This window comes from Myotis lucifugus, unplaced genomic scaffold (assembly GCF_000147115.1).
Source record: "Myotis lucifugus unplaced genomic scaffold, Myoluc2.0 scaffold_239, whole genome shotgun sequence".
Lineage (NCBI taxonomy): Eukaryota > Metazoa > Chordata > Mammalia > Chiroptera > Vespertilionidae > Myotis > Myotis lucifugus.
The window spans coordinates 442,176-463,763 of NW_005871287.1; the positions used below are offsets into that span (position 1 = coordinate 442,176).

The following is a 21,588-nucleotide window of genomic DNA, read 5'->3' on the forward strand; positions in this document are numbered from 1 at the left end:
GGGCGCACAGGAGGCAGCCGATCAATGATTCTCTCTCCTCATTGATGTTCCTCTCTCTCCCTTCCTCTGAAGTCAATAAAATATACATCCATCAGTGGCTATAACCCACATACTCGTAAACAAAAGCTCTTTGGGGTCCTCAACACTTTTTGAAAGTGTAAAGGCACTCTGAGGACCACTGATATGGCCCCTCCCCGCACCCGAGACCCGGATTCCATGCCCCGCTCACCCTCCCCGCTGACTGGGCGGGATGCGGCTGCGGACCGCAAAACTCAGGGCAAAGGTGGGCGAGCCCCGGGGACAGCGCCCACGCTCTGCCCGATCTCGCGAGCACAAGTCTTCCCCTCACCCCACTTCTGCCACCCCCACCACGCAGGCCTCCCCGGCACATTTCCACCCTCAGGAACCTGGAGGAAATGAAGGGCCCCCGGCGCGTGTGCGCCTGGCCCCGGGGGGCGCAGGCGACTGCAATGGAGGAGGCCTGAGCTAAGGCCGGAGCCTGGAGAAATGGAGCGAGGTCGGCCTCTGGCAGGGCCGCTGGAGAGAGGGGGGAGGGCAGGCGAGACAGGCCCACTGGGGCACCGAGTGTGGAACGGGCCTGGGGGGGACGGGGGCTGAGCGGGTGCAGGGAAGAAGGCGGCTCTGGCGGCCGAGGGGGGAGGGGGGTGCGCACCGACACCCCGGGCTCCGGCAGCAGCTCCAGCACGCAGGCCAGGCAGAGGCGTGGGCACGCGGGCAGCAGCCAGCGCGGGTCGTGCCGGTGGTGCGCCCTCTTGAAGAGCAGCACCGCCTCTTCGTCCCTCACAGCCATCTCTGCGCTCACGCGGCAGCGGCGGCAACACGTTTTCCCCGCGCAACTCGTGCGCACGCGCACAGGAAAGAGCCCCCGGCTGGGCAGGGGCGGGGGCGGGGGCGGGGGCAGGGGGAGGGGCAGTGTAACGCGCCTGCGCAAGGACCAGAGCGCGCGCCACCGAGCCAAGCACTCCCTCCCGTGGTCTGCAGTCTTCATCACATCGAAGATTGAAAAGCATTTATAAAGAAATATAGGCCCTGACTGGTTTGGCTCGGTGGATAGAGCATCGGCCTGCGGACTGAAGGGTCCCAGGTTCGAATCCAGTCAAAGGCAAGTACTTTGGCTGCGGGCTCATCCCCAGTAGGGGGTGTGCAGGAGGCAGCTGATTGATGTTTCTGACTTTCTATCCCTCTCCCTCCATCTCTGCAAAAAAGATAAATAAAATATATATTTAAAAAAAAGAAAGAAGCTGACATTACCTAGGAAAAGGAAGCAATCTATGTCTATTAAAAAATTAAATGAGCGATTTCAGGTATTTTTATCTAATCACTATTAGCATGATTATTTTAAATTTATGTGACATCTTGCCCTAACCGGTTTGGCTCAGTGGATAGAGCATCCGCCTGCGGACTGAAGGGTCCTGGGTTCGATTCCAGTCAAGGGCGTGTACCTTGGTTGCAGGCACATCCCCAGTAGGGGGCGTGCAGGAGGCAGCTGATCGGTGTTTCTCTCTCATTGATGTTTCTAACTCTCTATCCCTCTCCCTTCCTCTCTGTAAAAAATCAATAAAATATATTTTTTAAAAAATAAAAATAAATTTATGTGACATCTTACAAGACATGCCCCTCAAAATGTCCTCCCACAGAGGGCTCCACAACACTGGAGACTTTGTGAGCTCACCAGGCACACTGAAGAGGAAAAACTTATTATGTTAAATAGATTAACATCCCATCAATCTAGAAGGATTCATTTAGCATCAAAATACCCAGCAGCTCTAAGCCAGTTTGGCTCAGTGGATACAGCGGTTCTCAACCTGTGGGTCTCGACCCCTTTGGCGGTCAAATGACCCTTTCACAGGGGTCGCCTAAGACCATCCTGCATATCAGATATTTACATGAAGATTCATAACAGTAGCAACATGACAGTTATGAAGTAGCAACGAAAATAATTTTATGGTTGGGTCACAACATGAGGAACTGTATTTAAAGGGCCAGAAGGTTGAGAACCACTGAAGAGCCTCTGCCTGCCGTCTGAAGGGTTCCAGGTTCGATTCTGGTCAAGGGCACATGCCTGGGTTGTGGGCTCCATCAACCCAGTAGGGGGTGTGCAGGAGGCAGCCCATTATGATGTGTCTATCTCTCTCTCCCCCTCTCCCTTCCTCTCTGAAATCAATAAAGAAATATATTTAAACTAAGAGTGGTTCAAAACTTAAAAAAATAAAAATGCCCAGCAATTGGTTAATGTTGAAGAAGGTAAGTTCAAGAGGTGTTTTCTACATTCAGAAGCAGTATGGCTGAGTGGAAAAGATGCTTTCTATGGCAAAATAGTTTGGGAAATAATGGTTTCTTATTCAATGGAGTATTATGAAGTAATGTTTGAGAAAAGTAGATATTAATTTGGAAAAATCCCCACTAAAATGTTAAGTGTACAAAAGGTACATAATTATATAGTATTCACATATGTAAAATAAGCAAACAAAAAACATTCAACACATGTATAATAGGAATACATGTTTAATGAAGAAGATAAAAGAAAAAACAGCCTCCCACCCCCCACAACGCTAGGCACCCGCCAAAGACCCGCCCTTCCAGCTTGAGACCCGGAAGCTGAGGGAATTTGTTTCTCTTTGCCTCCTGAGCGTCTTCCCTGAGTTGGTCTGGTGGGAGTAGAGCCCTGAGCGCCAGGCCTTGCCGGAAGCCGGTCCATCCTGGCTGCTTGACGCAGTCGCTGCAGGGAAGAAACATCTGCACAGCATATGTTTCAAGGGACCTGGCGTATATGGCATACTGTTCTTGATATGTTTGCTCCCCTTCTTGGCACTATGTGTTTTAACCAAGGTCACCTCTCCGAGAAAGGTTGTTCCCCAGGTAGGGATTTTCCCCTGAAGTTAGGGAGGGAATAAAACCCCTTAACTAAGTGCCAGGAGGGTAGTTAATCACTTTAACTACGAACAATCACACTTAAGCTACATAGTCTTTACTCCCTGGAATGGAGATAAGAAACACCCTAACCTTTGGAATAGAAATTGATAGGATTAAAATCAACTGGTATAAACACAGATGTAACAAGACAATGAAACACAGAACCTGGCTGGAGATCCTGGCTAGAACCTGGCTAGGCTGCTGACCAACTGAACGCTGTCTCCGTGTCATTCCTTCATTATTCGCTGACTCCGTCTACACCTTTGGGAACACCTGGACCTCCTGGGGCAGGACCCCACTAGGGCCTCCGGAGCGTGCTGTTTAGGGGAGCGGGTCGCCGAACCCCAGAGCAGCCGCCGCCATGGCAGATGTGACCGCCCAGAGCCTGCAGTACGAGTACAAGGCGAACTCGAATCTTGTCCTCCAAGCTGACCGTTCTCTCATTGACCGGACCTGCCGGGATAAAACCACAGGAGAGGTGCTATCCCTGGTTGGGAAGCTGGAGGGCACCCGGATGGGAGATAAGGCTCAACGGACCAGACCACAGATGCAGGAGGAAAGAAGAGCCAAGCGAAGAAAGCGTGACGAGGACCGTCACGCCATCAACAAGATGCAGGGGTACACTCTGCTCTCGGAGGGCATCGATGAGATGGTGGGCATCATCTATAAGCCCAAAACCAAAACAACCCGGGAGATTTACCAAGTGCTGCTCAGCTTCATCCAGGCTGCCCTTGGGGACCAGCCCCGTGATATTCTTTGTGGGGCAGCTGATGAAGTTCTAGCTGTCCTAAAGAATGAAAAGCTTCGTGACAAGGAAAGGAGAAAGGAGATCGACCTGTTGCTGGGGCAGACAGATGATACCCGATACCATGTGCTGGTGAACTTGGGCAAGAAGATCACAGACTATGGCGGAGACGGGGAAATCCAGAATATGGATGACAACGTTGATGAGACCTATGGTGTGAATGTCCAGTTTGAGTCTGATGAGGAGGAAGGCGATGAAGATGTTTATGGGGAGGTTCGAGAAGAGGCGTCCGATGATGACATGGAAGGGGATGAGGCTGTGGTGCGCTGCACCCTCTCAGCTAATCTTGTAGCCTCTGGTGAACTGAAGGGTTCTAAGAAGAAGGATTTGCACCCTCGGGACATCGATGCGTTTTGGCTGCAGCGGCAGCTCAGTCGCTTCTATGATGATGCCATTGTATCGCAGGAGAAGGCAGACGAAGTGTTGGAAGTCTTAAAGACGGCCAGTGATGACCGGGAGTGTGAGAACCAGCTGGTGCTCCTGCTCGGTTTCAATACTTTCGATTTTATTAACGTGCTGCGGCAGCACAGGGTGATGATTTTCTATTGCACCTTGCTGGCCAGTGCACAGAGTGAAGCTGAAAAGGAAAGGCTCATGGGAAAGATGGAAGCTGATCCAGAGTTATCCAAGTTCCTCTACCGACTTCAGGAGACGGAGGAGGAGGATCTGATCCGGGAGGAGCGGTCCCGGAGGGAGCGCGTGCGGCAGTCCCGCCTGGACACTGATCTGGAAACCATGGATCTGGACCAGGGCGGGGAGGCATTGGCTCTGAGGCAGGTTCTGGACTTGGAGGACCTGGTTTTTACGCAAGGGAGTCACTTCATGGCCAACAAACGCTGTCAGCTTCCGGATGGATCCTTTCGGCGCCAGCGTAAAGGCTACGAAGAGGTGCACGTGCCTGCTCTGAAGCCCAAGCCCTTCGGCTCCGAGGAACAACTGCTTCCGGTGGAGAAGCTGCCCAAGTACGCCCAGGCTGGGTTCCAGGGCTTCAAGACGCTGAACCGGATCCAGAGTAAGCTCTACCGGGCCGCCCTGGAGACAGACGAGAACCTGCTACTGTGCGCCCCCACTGGCGCCGGGAAGACCAACGTGGCCCTGATGTGCATGCTCCGCGAGATCGGGAAGCACATTAACCCCGACGGCACTATCAACGTGGACAACTTCAAGATCGTCTACATCGCCCCGATGCGCTCCCTGGTGCAGGAGATGGTGGGCAGCTTTGGGAAGCGCCTGGCCACATACGGCATTACTGTTGCAGAACTGACTGGCGACCACCAGCTGCGCAAGGAGGAGATCAGTGCCACTCAGATCATTGTCTGCACCCCTGAGAAGTGGGACATCATTACCCGCAAGGGTGGGGAGCGAACCTACACCCAGCTTGTGCGGCTCATCATTCTGGATGAGATCCACCTCCTCCACGATGACAGAGGTCCTGTCTTGGAAGCTGTGGTGGCCAGGGCCATCCGAAACGTTGAGATGACCCAAGAGGAGGTCAGACTCATCGGGCTGAGCGCCACCCTCCCCAACTACGAAGATGTGGCCACATTTCTGCGTGTTGATCCTGCCAAGGGCCTCTTCTACTTCGACAATAGCTTCCGCCCAGTGCCTCTGGAGCAGACCTACGTAGGCATCACAGAGAAAAAAGCTATCAAGCGTTTCCAGATCATGAATGAAATAGTCTACGAGAAGATCATGGGACATGCGGGGAAAAATCAGGTGCTGGTGTTTGTCCACTCCCGGAAGGAGACTGGGAAGACGGCCAGGGCCATTCGGGACATGTGCCTGGAGAAGGACACTCTGGGTCTGTTTCTGAGAGAGGGCTCCGCCTCCACAGAAGTCCTTCGGACGGAGGCAGAGCAGTGCAAGAACCTGGAGCTGAAGGATCTGCTGCCCTACGGCTTTGCTATTCATCATGCGGGCATGACCAGAATGAACAGGACACTCGTAGAGGACCTTTTTGCTGATAAACACATTCAGGTTTTAGTTTCCACAGCAACTCTGGCTTGGGGTGTGAATCTCCCCGCACATACAGTCATCATCAAAGGCACCCAGGTGTATAGTCCAGAGAAGGGGCGCTGGACAGAGTTGGGAGCACTGGACATTCTGCAGATGCTGGGACGAGCCGGAAGACCCCAGTATGACACCAAGGGCGAAGGCATCCTCATCACATCGCATGGGGAGCTTCAGTACTACCTGTCCCTCCTCAACCAGCAGCTTCCTATTGAGAGCCAGATGGTGTCAAAGCTGCCTGACATGCTCAACGCGGAAATCGTGCTGGGAAATGTCCAGAATGCAAAGGATGCAGTGAACTGGCTGGGCTATGCCTACCTGTATATCCGAATGCTCCGGTCCCCAACCCTCTACGGCATCTCTCATGACGACCTCAAGGGAGACCCCCTGCTGCACCAGCGCCGGCTGGACCTGGTGCATACCGCTGCCTCGATGCTGGATAAGAACAACCTGGTCAAGTATGATAAGAAGACAGGCAACTTCCAGGTGACAGAACTGGGCCGTATAGCCAGCCACTACTACATCACCAACGACACCGTGCAGACCTACAACCAGCTGCTGAAGCCCACTCTGAGCGAGGCTGAGCTCTTCAGAGTCTTCTCGTTGTCCTCAGAGTTCAAGAACATCACTGTGAGGGAGGAGGAGAAGCTGGAACTGCAGAAGCTGTTGGAGAGGGTGCCCCTTCCCGTAAAGGAGAGCATCGAGGAGCCCAGCGCGAAGATCAACGTGCTCCTCCAAGCCTTCATCTCACGGCTGAAAGTGGAGGGCGTGGCACTGATGGCTGACATGGTGTACGTCACACAGTCGGCGGGCCGGTTGATGCGGGCCATCTTTGAAATGGTCCTGAACCGAGGTTGGGCACAGCTTACAGACAAGACCCTGAATCTCTGCAAGATGATCGATAAACGCATGTGGCGGTCCATGTGTCCGCTGCGTCAGTTCCGCAAACTCCCTGAGGAAGCAGTGAAGAAGATTGAGAAGAAAGAATTCCCCTTTGAGCGTCTGTATGACCTGAAAGACGTTGAGATAGGGGAGCTCATCCGCATGCCGAGGATGGGCAAGACCGTCCACAAATACGTCCACCTGTTCCCCAAGTTGGAGCTGTCGGTGCACCTGCAGCCCATCACTCGCTCCACCCTGAAGGTAGAGCTGACCATCACGCCAGACTTCCAGTGGGATGAAAAGGTCCATGGTTCCTCCGAGGCATTCTGGATTCTGGTGGAGGATGTGGACAGTGAGGTGATACTGCACCATGAGTACTTTCTACTCAAGGCCACGTATGCCCAGGATGAGCACCTCATTACGTTCTTTGTGCCCGTCTTTGAACCACTGCCCCCTCAGTACTTCATCCGAGTGGTGTCTGACCGCTGGCTCTCTTGTGAGACCCAGCTTCCGGTCTCTTTCCGATACCTGATCCTGCCAGAGAAGTACCCACCTCCCACGGAACTTCTGGACCTGCAGCCCTTGCCCGTGTCTGCCTTGAGAAACAGCGCCTTCGAGAGCCTTTACCAAGGTAAATTTCCTTTCTTCAACCCCATCCAGACCCAAGTGTTTAACACCGTGTACAACAGTGATGACAACGTGTTTGTGGGAGCACCCACCGGCAGCGGGAAGACCATCTGTGCGGAGTTCGCCATCCTGCGCAAGTTGCTGCAGAGCTCGGAGGGGCGCTGTGTCTACATCACCCCCATGGAGGCGCTGGCAGAGCAGGTGTACAGGGACTGGTACGAGAAGTTCCAGGGCCGGCTCGGCAAGAAGGTGGTGCTTCTGACGGGCGAGACCAGCACAGACCTCAAGCTTCTGGGCAAAGGCAACATCGTCATCAGCACCCCTGAGAAGTGGGACATCCTCTCTCGGCGCTGGAAGCAGCGCAAGAACGTCCAGAACATCAGCCTCTTCGTGGTGGACGAGGTCCACCTCATCGGGGGCGAGAATGGGCCTGTTTTGGAAGCGATCTGCTCCCGGATGCGCTATATCTCCTCCCAGATCGAGCGGCCCATTCGCATTGTGGCACTCAGCTCCTCGCTCTCAAACGCTAAGGATGTGGCCCACTGGCTGGGGTGCAGTGCCACGTCCACCTTCAACTTCCACCCGAATGTGCGCCCTGTGCCCTTGGAGCTGCACATCCAGGGCTTTAACATCAGCCACACACAGACTCGCCTGCTGTCCATGGCCAAGCCCGTGTGCCACGCAATCACCAAGCACTCGCCCAAGAAGCCTGTCATCGTTTTTGTGCCGTCCCGCAAGCAGGCCCGCCTCACTGCAGTCGACATCCTCAGCACGTGTGCAGCGGACACCCAGCGGCAGAGGTTCTTGCACTGCACCGAGAAGGACCTGATCCCGTACCTGGAGAAGCTGAGCGACAACACGCTCAGGGAGACGCTGTTGAACGGTGTGGGCTACCTGCACGAGGGGCTCAGCCCCGTGGAGCGGCGCCTGGTGGAGCAGCTCTTCAGCTCAGGGGCCATCCAGGTGGTGGTCGCTTCTCGGAGTCTCTGCTGGGGCATGAGCGTGGCCGCCCACCTGGTGATCATCACGGACACCCAGTACTACAATGGCAAGATTCACGCGTACGTGGACTACCCCATCTATGACGTGCTTCAGATGGTGGGGCGTGCCAACCGACCTCTGCAGGATGACGAGGGGCGCTGTGTCATCATGTGCCAGGGCTCCAAAAAGGATTTCTTCAAGAAGTTCTTATACGAGCCCTTGCCAGTGGAGTCTCACCTGGACCACTGCATGCATGACCACTTCAACGCTGAGATTGTCACCAAGACCATGGAGAACAAGCAGGACGCCGTGGACTACCTCACCTGGACCTTTCTGTACCGCCGCCTGACACAGAACCCCAACTACTACAACCTGCAGGGCATCTCCCACCGCCACCTGTCTGACCACTTGTCGGAGCTGGTGGAGCAGACCCTGAGTGACCTGGAGCAGTCCAAGTGCATCAGCATAGAGGACGAGATGGACGTGGCACCTCTGAACCTGGGCTTGATCGCCGCCTACTATCACATCAACTACACAACCATAGAGCTCTTCAGCATGTCCCTGAATGCCAGGACCAAGGTGCGGGGGCTCATCGAGATCATCTCCAATGCGGCCGAGTACGAGGACATTCCCATCCGGCACCGTGAGGACAACCTCCTGCGGCAGTTGGCTCAGAAGGTCCCGCACAAGCTGAACAACCCTAAGTTTAATGACCCGCGTGTCAAGACCAACCTGCTCCTGCAGGCTCACCTGGCCCGCATGCAGCTGAGTGCCGAGCTGCAGTCGGATACCGCAGAGATCCTTAGCAAGGCGATCCGGCTCATCCAGGCCTGTGTGGACGTCCTCGCTAGCAATGGGTGGCTCAGTCCTGCTCTGGCAGCCATGGAACTGGCCCAGATGGTCACCCAGGCCATGTGGTCCAAGGACCCAGACCTGAAGCAGCTGCCACACTTCACCTCAGAGCACATCAAACGCTGCACAGACAAGGGAGTGGAGAGTGTTTTCGACATCATGGAGCTGGAGGATGAAGAGCGAAATGCGCTGCTTCGGCTGTCTGACGGCCAGATGGCGGACGTGGCCCGCTTCTGCAACCGCTACCCTAATATTGAGCTCTCTTACGAGGTGGTCGATGAGGATGGCATCCGCAGTGGCGGGCCCGTGGTGGTGCTGGTACAGCTGGAGCGAGAGGAGGAAGTCACAGGTCCCGTGATTGCACCTCTCTTCCCACAGAAACGTGAAGAGGGCTGGTGGGTGGTGATCGGAGATGCCAAGTCCAATAGCCTCATCTCCATCAAGAGGCTGACCCTGCAGCAGAAGGCCAAGGTGAAGCTTGACTTCGTGGCCCCGGCCACTGGTGCCCACAGCTACACTCTGTACTTCATGAGCGACGCTTACATGGGATGTGACCAGGAATACAAATTCCGTGTGGATGTGAAAGAAGCTGAGACAGACAGCGACTCGGATTGAGTGCAGAGGCCTTTGCCTTTGCATAGAGTGGAAACCTGTACAGTTGAACGGGATCACAGCGATGGAGACCCAGTCTGTTGGCTGGGAGAACTGGCAGTCAACGCAGGTGCCGTCCCAGCCCACCTCCAGTTTTCCACTTGCTACCTTGCCATCCAAACTTTGGATCCAGTGTCTGTAGGTGTCGTGTAGCTGTTAAGCATAAACTGTACAGCATTTGTATGCATGTTCTTGGTAGTTCTTTGATTACAGAATCAGACATTCTAATAAAGCAAGTTGGAGAAACCAAAAACAAACAAACATTTTGACATATTTTCCCAGTCTTTTTCTATACATTTTTTACAACAACATACAAAGGTTGCAAACTGCTTTCTCAGAGCAAAATATGTCACGTACATCTTCCATATCAATATGTATTATTTATATATATTTAACATGTTGACAAAGTGTGTATTGTTTTTGACAAAAATTTGAGCCAGGAACTGTGGTAGGATTTAGAGGACCCAAAAGTGAACAAGACCCTGGCCACTGTTGCTCAGTGGTTAAGCCCATGAACTAAGAGGTCACTGGTTTGATTTCCAGTCAGGGCACATGCCTGGGTTTTGGGCTTGATCCCCAGTAGGGAAGGTGCGGGAAGCAACTCATCAATATTTCTATCTTTCTATCCCTCTCCTTTACGCACTCTCTAAAAATCAATAAAAATATTTTTTGTTTCATGAACAAGAGATGCCCCAGCCAGGTGGCTCAATTGGTTGAAACATCCTCCTGTGCACCAAAAGGTTTCAGGTTCCATTCCTGGTCGGGACACAGACCTAGGTTTTGGGGCCTATATTAGAGGCAAGCCATCAGTGTTTCTCTTTCTCTCTCTCTCTCAATAAAATCAATAAACATATCCTTGGGTGAGGATTTTTTTTTTTAGAAAGTGAATAAGAGACAGTCCTTGTCCTCAAGGAACTAGAAGTCCAGTCAAGGAAACAGATAAGTAAATTATTACAATAGAGCATATATCTATCGATGCATAACAAACTCTCTCTAGTAATGGGTTGAATGGTGAGCCTCAAAAAGATATCTCCGTGAATACAATGGACTGAATTGTGCACCCCAAATTCAGATGTTGAAGCATTAACATCTAATGTGACTTTAGGAGGTAATAAAGGTTAAAGGAGGTAATAAGCGTAGGGCCCAAATCCAATAGGATTAGTAGCCCTATAAGATGAGAAAGAGAGCCTTGGATGGTTTCTCTCAGTGGGTAGAGTGTCGGCCTACTGACTGAAGGGTCCTGGGTTCAATTCTGATCAAGGGCACATAGCTGAGTTGCAGGCTCGATCCCGTGCAGGAGGCAGCCAATCAATGATTCTCATCACTGATTTTTTTTCTCTCCCTCTCCCTTCCTCTCTGAAATCAATTATATATATCTATATATACACATACATTCATAGTAGAGGCCTGGTGCATGAAATTCGTGCACGGGTAGGGTCCCTAGTCCTGGCTGGCAATCAGGGTTGACCGGGGCCTTCCTTCCTCCAGCTGCCAGCTGCCGGCCCAGGCCTTCCTTCATTCCGCACCTCCCCCTGGTGGTCAGCGCATATCACATTGAGCAGTCAAACTCCCGGTCGGTCAAACTCCAGAGGGGACAATTTGCATATTGGCCTTTTATTATATAGAATATCACACACACACAAAAGAAGAAGAAGAAGAGGAAGAGAAACAGATCTTTCAAGTTCTCCATGTACATGCACCAAGGAAAGTGCGTGTGAGGATGTGTGAGAACATAGTGAGAAGGTGACCATTTTCTAGCCAGGAAGAAAGCTCTCACTAGAAACTGAATCAGCCAGAATCTTTGGCTCACAAGTTTTACTCTTGATTAAAACAAATAATTAGCTCCAGGATGTCCCACAGGTGGGCCAGGCAAAGCAACAAGTAATTATGGTTGGCAGTGCTTGAGAATTGGAGAGGTGGGGATTTTTCTGTGGAGTCTGTTCATGGGCAGCAGAACCCCAGCTGGGAGATGCCCGGTGATCAGCCCCCTTCCTGTGACCAAAAGGACGTGAATAATGTTTTCCACTGCAGAGCACTAACCCTCCCCGCAAGCAGCTGAGGCCGTCTGAGCATTTCATCTCGATCATAATTAGTGTGGAATAGGGCAGGACAGAACCATGGTAGAAACCTCAGTAAACCCTCCTGTGAGGAGCTGGGGAGGGGAACTGTTGGGAGATGACATTGGGCTGACCCACATTCCCCAAACCTTCAAAACCATAGAGTAAAAGTGGCTTCTACCCCACCCACAAAGTATCCCAAACCCCAAAAGGGGGCACTTAGAAAACAGGTGCCAACAAAATCAGCACCCTACTGGTTCCAAGTAATCAATTTTATTTGGAGGCTTTGGGGGCAAACAGGCTACTCTCATGCCTTCTCCAATGTGTTCTGAGGACTCTGGGCCTGCAGCCTATTTTCTAAAGCGATGCCGGAGCAGAAAACACCTCAAATGCTTTAAAATGTCAAGCTTTTTGGAGACTGGTGGATTCCGTGGGGCCCCAGTTGGGTTTTCAGGTTCCCCTTGACCCTGGAGGCTTTCGGTCTCGGGAAGAGCGGCACCAGCACAACAGTGACCTGGTGGCTGAAGGTCCCTCTTTGAAGAAGTGTGGACCCCGATGCTGTTCTCCCTTCCATGTGGGTCACCCACTTTGGGGAGCAGGGGAGGATCAGAACCCCTCAGGTTCAGGTTGGGGGCTGAGTGCTGGGGCTTGGCCAGCTGTGGGGCCCAGGATGTCTCGTTGAGACAGTTTATGCTCAGGCTCCTTGTGGCAGAGCGGAGACTCCCCTTGAAGCTGGAGGTGTCTTTGGAGCAGGGGGAAGACTGCAGCTCAGCCCCTCTGCCCTCCAGGCTTTCTCTCCTCTGGCGTGTGGGCTGCTGACATTGGAGACTGGGGTGCTTAGAGGCCTCCTGGGACTCGCTCTCCTTCTGCCGGTGCTCATGGCCTGCCCTGGAGTATGAGGTTCCCACTCTGCTGGGAGCCCTCTCTGACATCTGGGAGACTCCTGGCCTGACCATTTTCTCACTGGAAGGATCTCCAACACTTTCCTGGCCAGTCCAGTTCCTAGACTCTGCTGCGGGCCTAGGGTTCCTGGGAGCAGGAAGCTCGGCGCTAGGAGGAGCCTCTTCCTGGACAGCCTGTCTTTCTGTAGAGCCCCCTGGTGGCCTGATTGTCAAAGGGTTGGGGAGATGGATGGAAATGCCCTCGGGCTCTGATCCCTGTGGCCCACACTTCTCCAGAGCGCTGGCCTGTGAGGAAAGATTTGAGCTTTTTCTTGCTGGGGGTTGAACCCTCTGGGACTTCTCGGAGGACTTAAGGCCTGGCCTGGACCCCTGAGCCTCACAAAGCCTTTCCTGCTGCTGTTGGAGCTCACAGGCTGTGTGTAATCCAGGAAGCTGCACCCCCGGAAAGGGCAGTAGGCAGGGATCTAACGAGTTAAAGAGCAAATGGGACTCCAGGATCCGCTGGGGGAGGCCCCACTTCAGGTGTTCAATCCTCCGCAGCATGAGGGCCTCCAGGAGTAGTTGCTGGCTCTTCCTGAGGACTGGCCACTTGGGAAGGACAGTGAGGGCAATAGGAACACCCACCAGAGCTATGGCATCTTGGGGGGCTTGGCCACATGAGTCAGAGGGGTAGGAAGAAAGCAAGTTCAGGGAAACAGCCAGGGACTGTGGGTTCTGGAGCTGCCAAGCCAGACTTGCATCCACTCTTTTGTCCCTTTGTCGGCTTCTCGGGGGTTTAGACGGGGCCTGCAGGAAGGCTGGACTGATGTCCACTCTGGCAGGGGCCATGTTCTGGCTGGCCAAATGCTTTCCCTCCCCACTGGAGAGCAAGAAGAGTTCAGCCTGGTGTGCTAGAGGCTTCATCTCAGGACAGGTAACAGAGGCCACTACTTGTTCCTGGTCCAGGGCCCCATACCCAGAGCCAGTGAGGATGAGGAGCCCCTCATCCCCAGAACAGTCAACTCGGGGATTGCCTTTAGCAGCATCCCGTTCTCTGACCTGGTCCTTGATTCCTCCCCTTGGAACTCCAGGTTCTCCAGCATCCTCAGCTCTGTACTTTCTCTGGCTCCCTCCATCCCAGATTTCTGCAGCATCCTCATCTCTACCCCTTTTCTTGTTCTCTTCCCCTTGTATCTGGATCTTCCCATCAATATGACTTCTTAACTGTGTCTGGGTCTCTCTGCCATCACCACCTGTGGTCTCTCTCAGGTTTCTTTTTCCTTGTATTTGCATTTCTGCACCATTCTCCTCTCCAATCTGCTCCTGGTGCTCCCACTCTGATGGGCAGGTCTTTCCATTAACTTTACTTTTTAACCGTCTCAGGTTCATGCCTCTAAGTCTCTGGATCTTTCTACCATCTTTGCTTCCAACCTCTCTCTGGTTTCTCTTCTCCAATGTCTGATTTTTTGCATCATTCTTTCCTCCACTCTGCTCCCAGTTCCTCTTCCCTGGTGACTGGTTCTCTCCAATGTCCTGATCTAACTGTTCCAAGTTCTCTCTTTCAGGTCTCTGGGTCTCTACACCTCCAGGTTCTCTTTGGTTTCTCTTCTCTAGGGTTTGAATTTCTGTGCCATTCTCACCTCCAGCTTGCTCCTCTTTCATCCATTCTGCTGAATGAGTTTCTCCATCAATATTATTTGTTAATTCTCCCCAGTTCTGTGCATCAGATGCCTGGGTTTTTGCAGCATCCTTGCTTTTAATGTGTTCCTGATTCTTCCATTTTGGTGTGTGAAATTTTCCATTAATTTCATTGCATAACTGACCTTGGTTTTCTTCCCCAAGTTCCTGGGTCTTTTTATTATCTTCACCTTTAACCCTTCTCATGTTTTGCATCTCTGGCAACTGAATGTCTATACTAGTCTCATCTCCAAATTGCTCTTGGTTCCTCCTGTCTGGTGGATGGGTGTCTACATGAGTTTCATCTCTTATCTGTCCCTGGTTCTCTACCTCAGGTGCCAGGGTATGTATGCCATCCTCCTCTCTGTCCTTTCTCTGGTCTCCCTTCTTTGGTGCCTGCATTTCTATTCTACGTTCAGCTCCAATCTGGCCCTGATTCCCCCAATATGGTATCTCAAATTCTCTGTCAACTTCACTTGCCACTGGTTTCTGGTTTTCCCACAATGCTATCTGGATCACAACCCAGTCCTCCCCTCTTATCTCCCTGAGGTTCTTCTTTTTAGATGTCTGGGTTTCCCCAGCAGCCTTGCTTCTTCTCAGGGCTTGCTCACTCCACCCCACTTGCAATTTATGTCTTAGTTGTTTCTGGATCTCTCCCCCAGCTTTCTCACTTTTACCCTGATCCTGCTTTTCCCACCCTGGTGTCTGGATTTCTGTAACACACTCACTTTCAACACACTCCTGTTCTCCCCACCCCAGTGCCTGGAGCGCTACTCCATTTTCTTGTTTTACTTCTCCCAGGTTCTCCCTCCCATATATTTGGGTTTGCACAACATTCTTAACTCCAACCTGGTCCTTGTTTCTCCTCTCTTCTGCCTGAATTTCTGTACCAGTATCACCTCTAATCTGGTCTTGTTTTCCTCTCTGTGGCACCTGGAACTCCTCACCATCTTCACTTCCAGTCTGGCCCTGATTCCCCGGTCCTTGGGTCTGGGTCTCTGCATTAATTTTATATCTTGACTCTTCCTGGTTCTCTGCTTTATGTGCCTGGCTTTCAGGAAGAATCTCACCTCTAGCCTCCCTCTGGTTTCTCTTCCCTGGCTCCTGAGTTTGGGCTCTATTCTCAACTCCCATGTGGTCCCAGTTCTCCCACCCTGCCGTCAGGTTCTCTCCACAAGTTTTACTTATCGCTGGTCTCTGGCTTGTCCACTCCAGGACCTTAGTCTCTGCATTGTTCTTCATCCCAAAGTTTATTGGGAGTTGTCTTCCAGATGCCTCCATCTCCGCGGCATCCTCCTGGCTGCTCTCTCTCTGTTTTGCCCACTCTGGAGCCTGGGTCTCTCCTATATCCTCTCTGCTTAGTATTGGGTTTTCACTCCCTGGTGTCCAGGCCTCTTGTGGACAGTCCCAGGACTTCCAGGTGGGTAGTCCCACTTGATGGTTGAAAGGAAAAGGCAGGAATTCTCCAGAGCAGAACTGCAGCCTCTGAGATGAAGGGAGAACAGTGGTTAAAGTGCTGGTGGTGGAATGGGACCCCATGCTGACAATAGGATCTAATGGCAATGACTCTACCTGGGAGTGGACCGGCGGTTGCTCCATCCTTTGATGATACATGTCCAGGTCAGGGAGCAGTGGCTTGTGGGTCAGGTGAGGGTGCTCATCACTGAGACACCAGGGTACCTGCCATATACCCCAAGAACTGTCCTGAGGGAGCATGCAGGTGCTTGAAAAGCAGGTGGTACAAAAGTTGGTCTCAGAAGGGGCATGGGAATCCCAACGTGGACACTGACATGGGTGCTGCCAAGAAAGCAGGTATTGCGCCCCTGATGCCCGGAGGCTCCTCCAGTATTCCCATCTCTTCTTTTGTGCCCATTGTTGAACATGAGCATCCAGGGCCCTGAACTTGCCAGAACTGAAGAATTTAGGCGTCGGGCCCAAACAAGTGTCATGTCTCATGGAGGGCACTGTCCACTTCTGTGGTGGTACCTGCAGGCGAGAACAGAGAAGCAAAATGCGTGCACACATTCTCTCGTCTAATCCTCACAGATCAGAATTGCGATCCCCTTTATCCCGACGAAGATGCGGGCGCTCAGGAAAGGGGGAGTCATTTCCCTTAGGGCAAACAGTAGTCATTCATTCATAAAAGATAAAACGTTTACTCCAGGCCACGCAGTATTCTAGAGTAGATGGTGGGGGTACCAGCATGGACAAAACAAAGTCCCTGCTGGGAGCTATCTCTAGACATGGAGAGACAATAGCCAAGTATGCAGCGTAATGTTAGCTGTGGAAAAGTGTTCTGATGGAAACAAAAGCATTAAGGGAGCAGGGCTAGCTCCATTAGACGGACAGTCACAGACAGTCTCTCAGAGGTGGTGGCATTTGACTAGAGACCAAAGGGAAGTGAGAAGCAAACCAAGTAACATCTGAAGAGAGAGCATTGTAGGCACAGGAGATACTAGTGCAAAGGCCCTGAAGACAGAACCAGGTCACGTGCACAAGAACAGCAAGGAAGCCCTGTGGCCAGAATGGAATGGGTAACGAGGGAAATGCTGGGAGATGGTGTCAGAGAGAAATGGAGGGACAGATCATGCTGTCCTTGGAGTTAGGGTGAGGAGTTTGGATTTTATCCTGAGTTTGATGGGGAGTGTGTCCTTAAGAGTCATTACTGGGGCCCTAGCTGGTTTTGCTCAGTGGTTAGAGCGTCAGCCTGCGGACTGAAGGGTCCCAGGTTCGATTCCGGCCAAGGGCACATGCCTGGGTTGCGGGCTCGATCCCCAGTAGGGGGCGTGCAGGAGGCAGCTGATCAGTGATTCTCATCATTGATGTTTCTATCTATCTCTCTCTCTCTTCCTCTCTAAAATCAATAATATATATATATATTTTTTAAAAAGAGCCATTACTGGGTTTTGAGTGGCAAAGTGCTACAATCTGTTTGTAAAAGTGTGTTCTAGCTCCTAAGCACAATGTTAGGCATAAACTGGGTGCAAAAGAAAACTTATTGTATGATTCCACAATAGTCTGTGCTATTAGAAATCAGCAGACTTGTGACTGCAGGCTTCTGGGCTGCTGGTAATGGTCCGTTTCTTAACCTGGGTGCTGCACATGCATGTGTTCAGTTTGTGAACATTCCTTGACCTATATACACTGAGAGTCTGTGTGTGTACATTTTCCTTAGATTAAATTTTTAAAAGAAAGAGAAAGAAGGTCATTCTGCTCTGTTGGCTGCGTGGAGCCCTGACGGTGGCTGAGTGAGAGAAGTGGTGGGAAAGTCCAGGTGAGACACAAGGGAACTTTGACCAGGAAGGTGTGGTGCGGTTCTGAGGAGTGATCCGACTGGAGATGCGGGATGCAAGTGGAGCCGTGGGACCTGTAGATGGATTGGGTATGTGGAGTGAGGAAGAGAGCAGCCCAGGATGACCACTGGGCGTGGGGCAGGAGGACGTGCTCCCTGACCAGACTGAGTTCCCCAGTATGATTCTGTACACAAGCCGTAGGACAGGGTTTTGGTGACAAATGACTGAGGGAAGGAGGTACGTGGGACCCCTCACCTTGATGACATTCCTCATGCTGGGGGGTGTCCTGATGATCTGGTGCCAATGGTGCCGCACCTGCTAGATCACAAAGAGGCAGAGGGCAAGCAGGTTGCCGCATCCCCGAGGGTCCCTGCAGCTCTGATCCCCAGAGAGCAGGCCCCTCACTGGCTCTCACTCAGGGCCCTGGAATGGCCCCACCACCGCACAGGCGCCCAGCAGTGGCAACAGCATGAAAAGCTTAGGTCAGGCAGGTGGCATCAGGGAGCTGAAGGGCAGGACTGGTGTGGCTATCCCAGCCAGGTTGGGGTGGGGTACCCCTGCCTCACAGCACCTCTGTCACTGAGGACACCTCACAAAGGAGCCTGATGCTCCAGTTCAGCTCCAGCTGCTGAGCCCGGCACACGAGCTACCTAACATGACTGAGTCCAGTGCAGGTAAGGGCAGCGCTGGGGAACTGCCCACAGGAATTAAGAGGAAGAAGAATTTGTCCTTTGAAGGAAGAGATAAGTTCCCCCATGGATGATGGGTGATGTAACCTGTAGTCTGCTTATTTCTGTCTTCCTATTAGATACTTTTATACATTTGTCCATGTCTATCCAATATCAAACATTTAATGAACACTGTATTAAACATATATACTCTTGTTTCACCACCCCAAATTACTTTTCCCATCTCAGGATCAGTGTGGATGGGAGATGCTACCCTGAATAAATGCTACTGTCTTTCACCTAAAGATTATATTCAAATTATTAAGTAACAGAGCAGACAGGGATATCAGCCAATCAAAATGGGCCAGGCCTTAACCCTTTAATACCAGGGTTGTAAGTGGCCTGTGGGGTCTTGGGAGAGTGGAATCATCTATTTAATCAACCATTTGGGAAGTATTTCTCTATTTTACAAACCAAATATGCTACTCAATGTATCCTGGCTGAATGGCACCCCAGTTTATACTGTCACTCTCTCACAGACCTAAGACAGCCAAGGAGTGGAGGAGTGACCTAACTTTGGCCAAATGGGCTCTTTCCTCCAGGGCTCTAAACATCAAGAACAAAGATTCAAAGTAGGCATAGGAAGCTGGTGATAAAAAGAAAAGCAGCTCATGGCAGCTAGGAGCTGACCCAGCTCTACCAGTTAGGCCTTGATGTTGCTAGGAGCTAGCCTCATACTCATAGTTGGGCCTTGGTGTTTTCCTGCTAATTTCATAGAACATCAATATTGGACAAAGCCACTCTAACTGTGAGAATCAAGACCAAAAAAAGACCACTCTTTAATCATGTCTGAACACACTAGTAGACAAAAACATGAGCATTGTTGAAACTGCAAAAATAACCAAACATCCTCTTATCCTGGCTAATATGAGTGAGTGACTTTCTCAATTACAGCTTTAGCCTCAGTTCGTTTCTTCCACCTTGTAGATAAAATTTATCATAACGCCCCACCACAGGATTACTTCCTGACAGTGTCTAATCTAGAGCAAATGACACTTCCTTGAATACCCCCTAAAATCACCTGACACAAGCCCAAATCCTATATTAAGTCTTTTCTCACACCCTCTTATTGAAAAGTCCCACCGTTCTTCATGGTGTGCATTCTCCCTTGTTGCAATGAGTAATACCGCTATAGGTGTGTTCTTGGTGGTCTCTGGCTGGAGGACATTGCCTGTGGAGTGAGACTGTAGGATGATCCTGTTCTCACAATCAGCTCCCCTTGAACCTCTGGGCTGCACCACAGAATATTTTCCCAAATTCCTTTTGCTTGCTTGCTACCAGAGGTCCCTAAGTGAAACAAGCATTCCCTTTGGGCTAGGCGTAGTGCCAAAAGATAGATAGCCGCAGCGTCCAAAGCAGCTACAAATCCTGCTCTCATAGAGCTCTGCGTGGTTGGAACAGTGAACACAATAAAGACGAGGTCAACGAGTGGTACAAATGGCAAGTACAGGGGGCTTGTGGGTGCGCCTAATAGGGGAAATTACCTGGTCTGGGTGATCAGGAAGGCTTCACTGAAGAAATGGTGAATAGGACCTAGCTACTCAGAATTGTGGAGCACATCACTCCCAACAGAGGGTGATGAAAGGGGATGGAGGTATTGGGTGTGCTCAGGGTAGAAAACGAAGGTGAGGCCCAGCAGCATGGCTCAGTGGTTGAGCATCAACCTATGAACCAGTGTGTCACTGTTCAATTTCCGGTCGGGGCATATGCCCAGATTGCTGGCTCAATCCCCAGTGTGGGGCATTGGAGGAGGCAACTGGTTAATGATTCTCTCTCATTGATGTTTCTATCTCTCTCTCTCCCTCTCCTTTCCACTCTGAAATCAATAAAAATATATTTTTAAAAAAGAAAAAGAAAAAAATGAAGGTAGATGGGGCTATAACATGCAGATGAGGCAGAGTACTAAAGAGGGGTCTAATAAGCCATGGCAAGGATTTAGGTTTTTAAGGACAGAAGTGTGGTAAAAGACAAATTCCTAAGGCAAGTTGATCCTGATCATATGTCAATATTTATTCACTTACTAGTGAGGGAAACAGCAAGATACAAAAGGGTGGGCTAGTTCTGAGAGAACATGGAAATTGAGTAATTATATAGTTGGGAAACTGATTAATTAGGTAAAATGTACGGTCTTATTACTCTTGGTCATGAAAACATCAAGTCCCTATCAGATCTGGAATATGATGGCCCAAGATGCCAGGTAGGCCAAATAACAAGCAGAAATTGTTATAAAAGACATAAAAAAGCAAATGATAAAAACACATCTATTAAACTGGAATAATAAGGTTTCATTCCCCCAGCAGTGGTGGGTGGTAGGTCCAATTAATATGATAACAGGAAACAGGATCCAAGAGAGGTGAAGAGCAGAGTCTGCATCACAGGTCCTGCACTTAAAGAGGAGCCATCAATAGACATTTCTTAATTTGGAGACAAATTTTGTTCTTTGACAGTCATATATGATTTGCATGAGGTGAAGTTTGCTGGAGGGATTTTTGATGTAATAAATGCTCAGTCCTGGAGCCAGTTCAAACCCATCTGTTGTCCAAGGCCACAGCTCATCTCAAGCAGGGCAATTAGATTTGGTGAAACTAACCCAGGCTAAGAGCCCAAAATGCCAAGGTCCAGTTTGGCTCTGCCACTGCCTCACTCTGCGATGGTGGGTAAGCAGCTTCCCCTCTCTGGGCCTCAGTGTCTGTAAAATGAAGGGGCTGGGCTGTATGGTTCCTAAGGGTCCTGCCAGTCCTCTACTTCTAGGTTTCCAAAGGAATTAACTGGAACGAGTCCTTAATGGTCCTAAGATATGCCTGACATCATGTTGGAGAGAGATGAGTAAGGGCCAAAAGCATCAGACAGGACCTACTGGAAGTGGGGAGGCGTGAGTCTAGCCTTAAATAACGGAGAGTCGGAGAAGCATAGAGAAAAGAACAGTATGCTGGGCAGAAGAACATGGCTGTCCTAGGACATCTCCAAACTCAACCTGACAGAAACTCACCCCCCACCTCCAAACCTGCTCCTTCCTGAATTCCCTACTCAATTGATTCCATTTCTGGTGGATCCCACACCCTTTCAGAAATCTTAACCCGGATAGCTGAACATGAAGAAAAACATTTAGGATTACTTATCATTATCCCCATTCCTTTCCCTCTCCGGTGATGAGTCAAAAAGATGATTTTAAACACAAGAATGTGCTGAAACATAAGCCGGCAATGGAAT

The 21,588-nt window shown here is 51.0% G+C and overlaps 1 protein-coding gene and 1 pseudogene across 1 annotated transcript in view; one reads left to right on the plus strand and one right to left on the minus strand.

Annotated features, from left to right (window-relative positions):
- The window catches only part of MEI1 (meiotic double-stranded break formation protein 1), a 51,637-nt gene extending 50,826 nt beyond the window's left edge, over window positions 1-811 (minus strand). Inside the window, exon 1 of the mRNA XM_023762255.1 lies at window positions 674-811. Coding sequence (XP_023618023.1) covers window positions 674-811 — 138 coding nt within the window. The remainder of the gene's footprint in view (window positions 1-673) is intronic.
- Window positions 812-3,280: 2,469 nt separating this feature from the next.
- LOC102425467 lies at window positions 3,281-9,983 on the plus strand (annotated as a pseudogene).
- The last annotated feature ends 11,605 nt before the right edge of the window (window positions 9,984-21,588 follow it).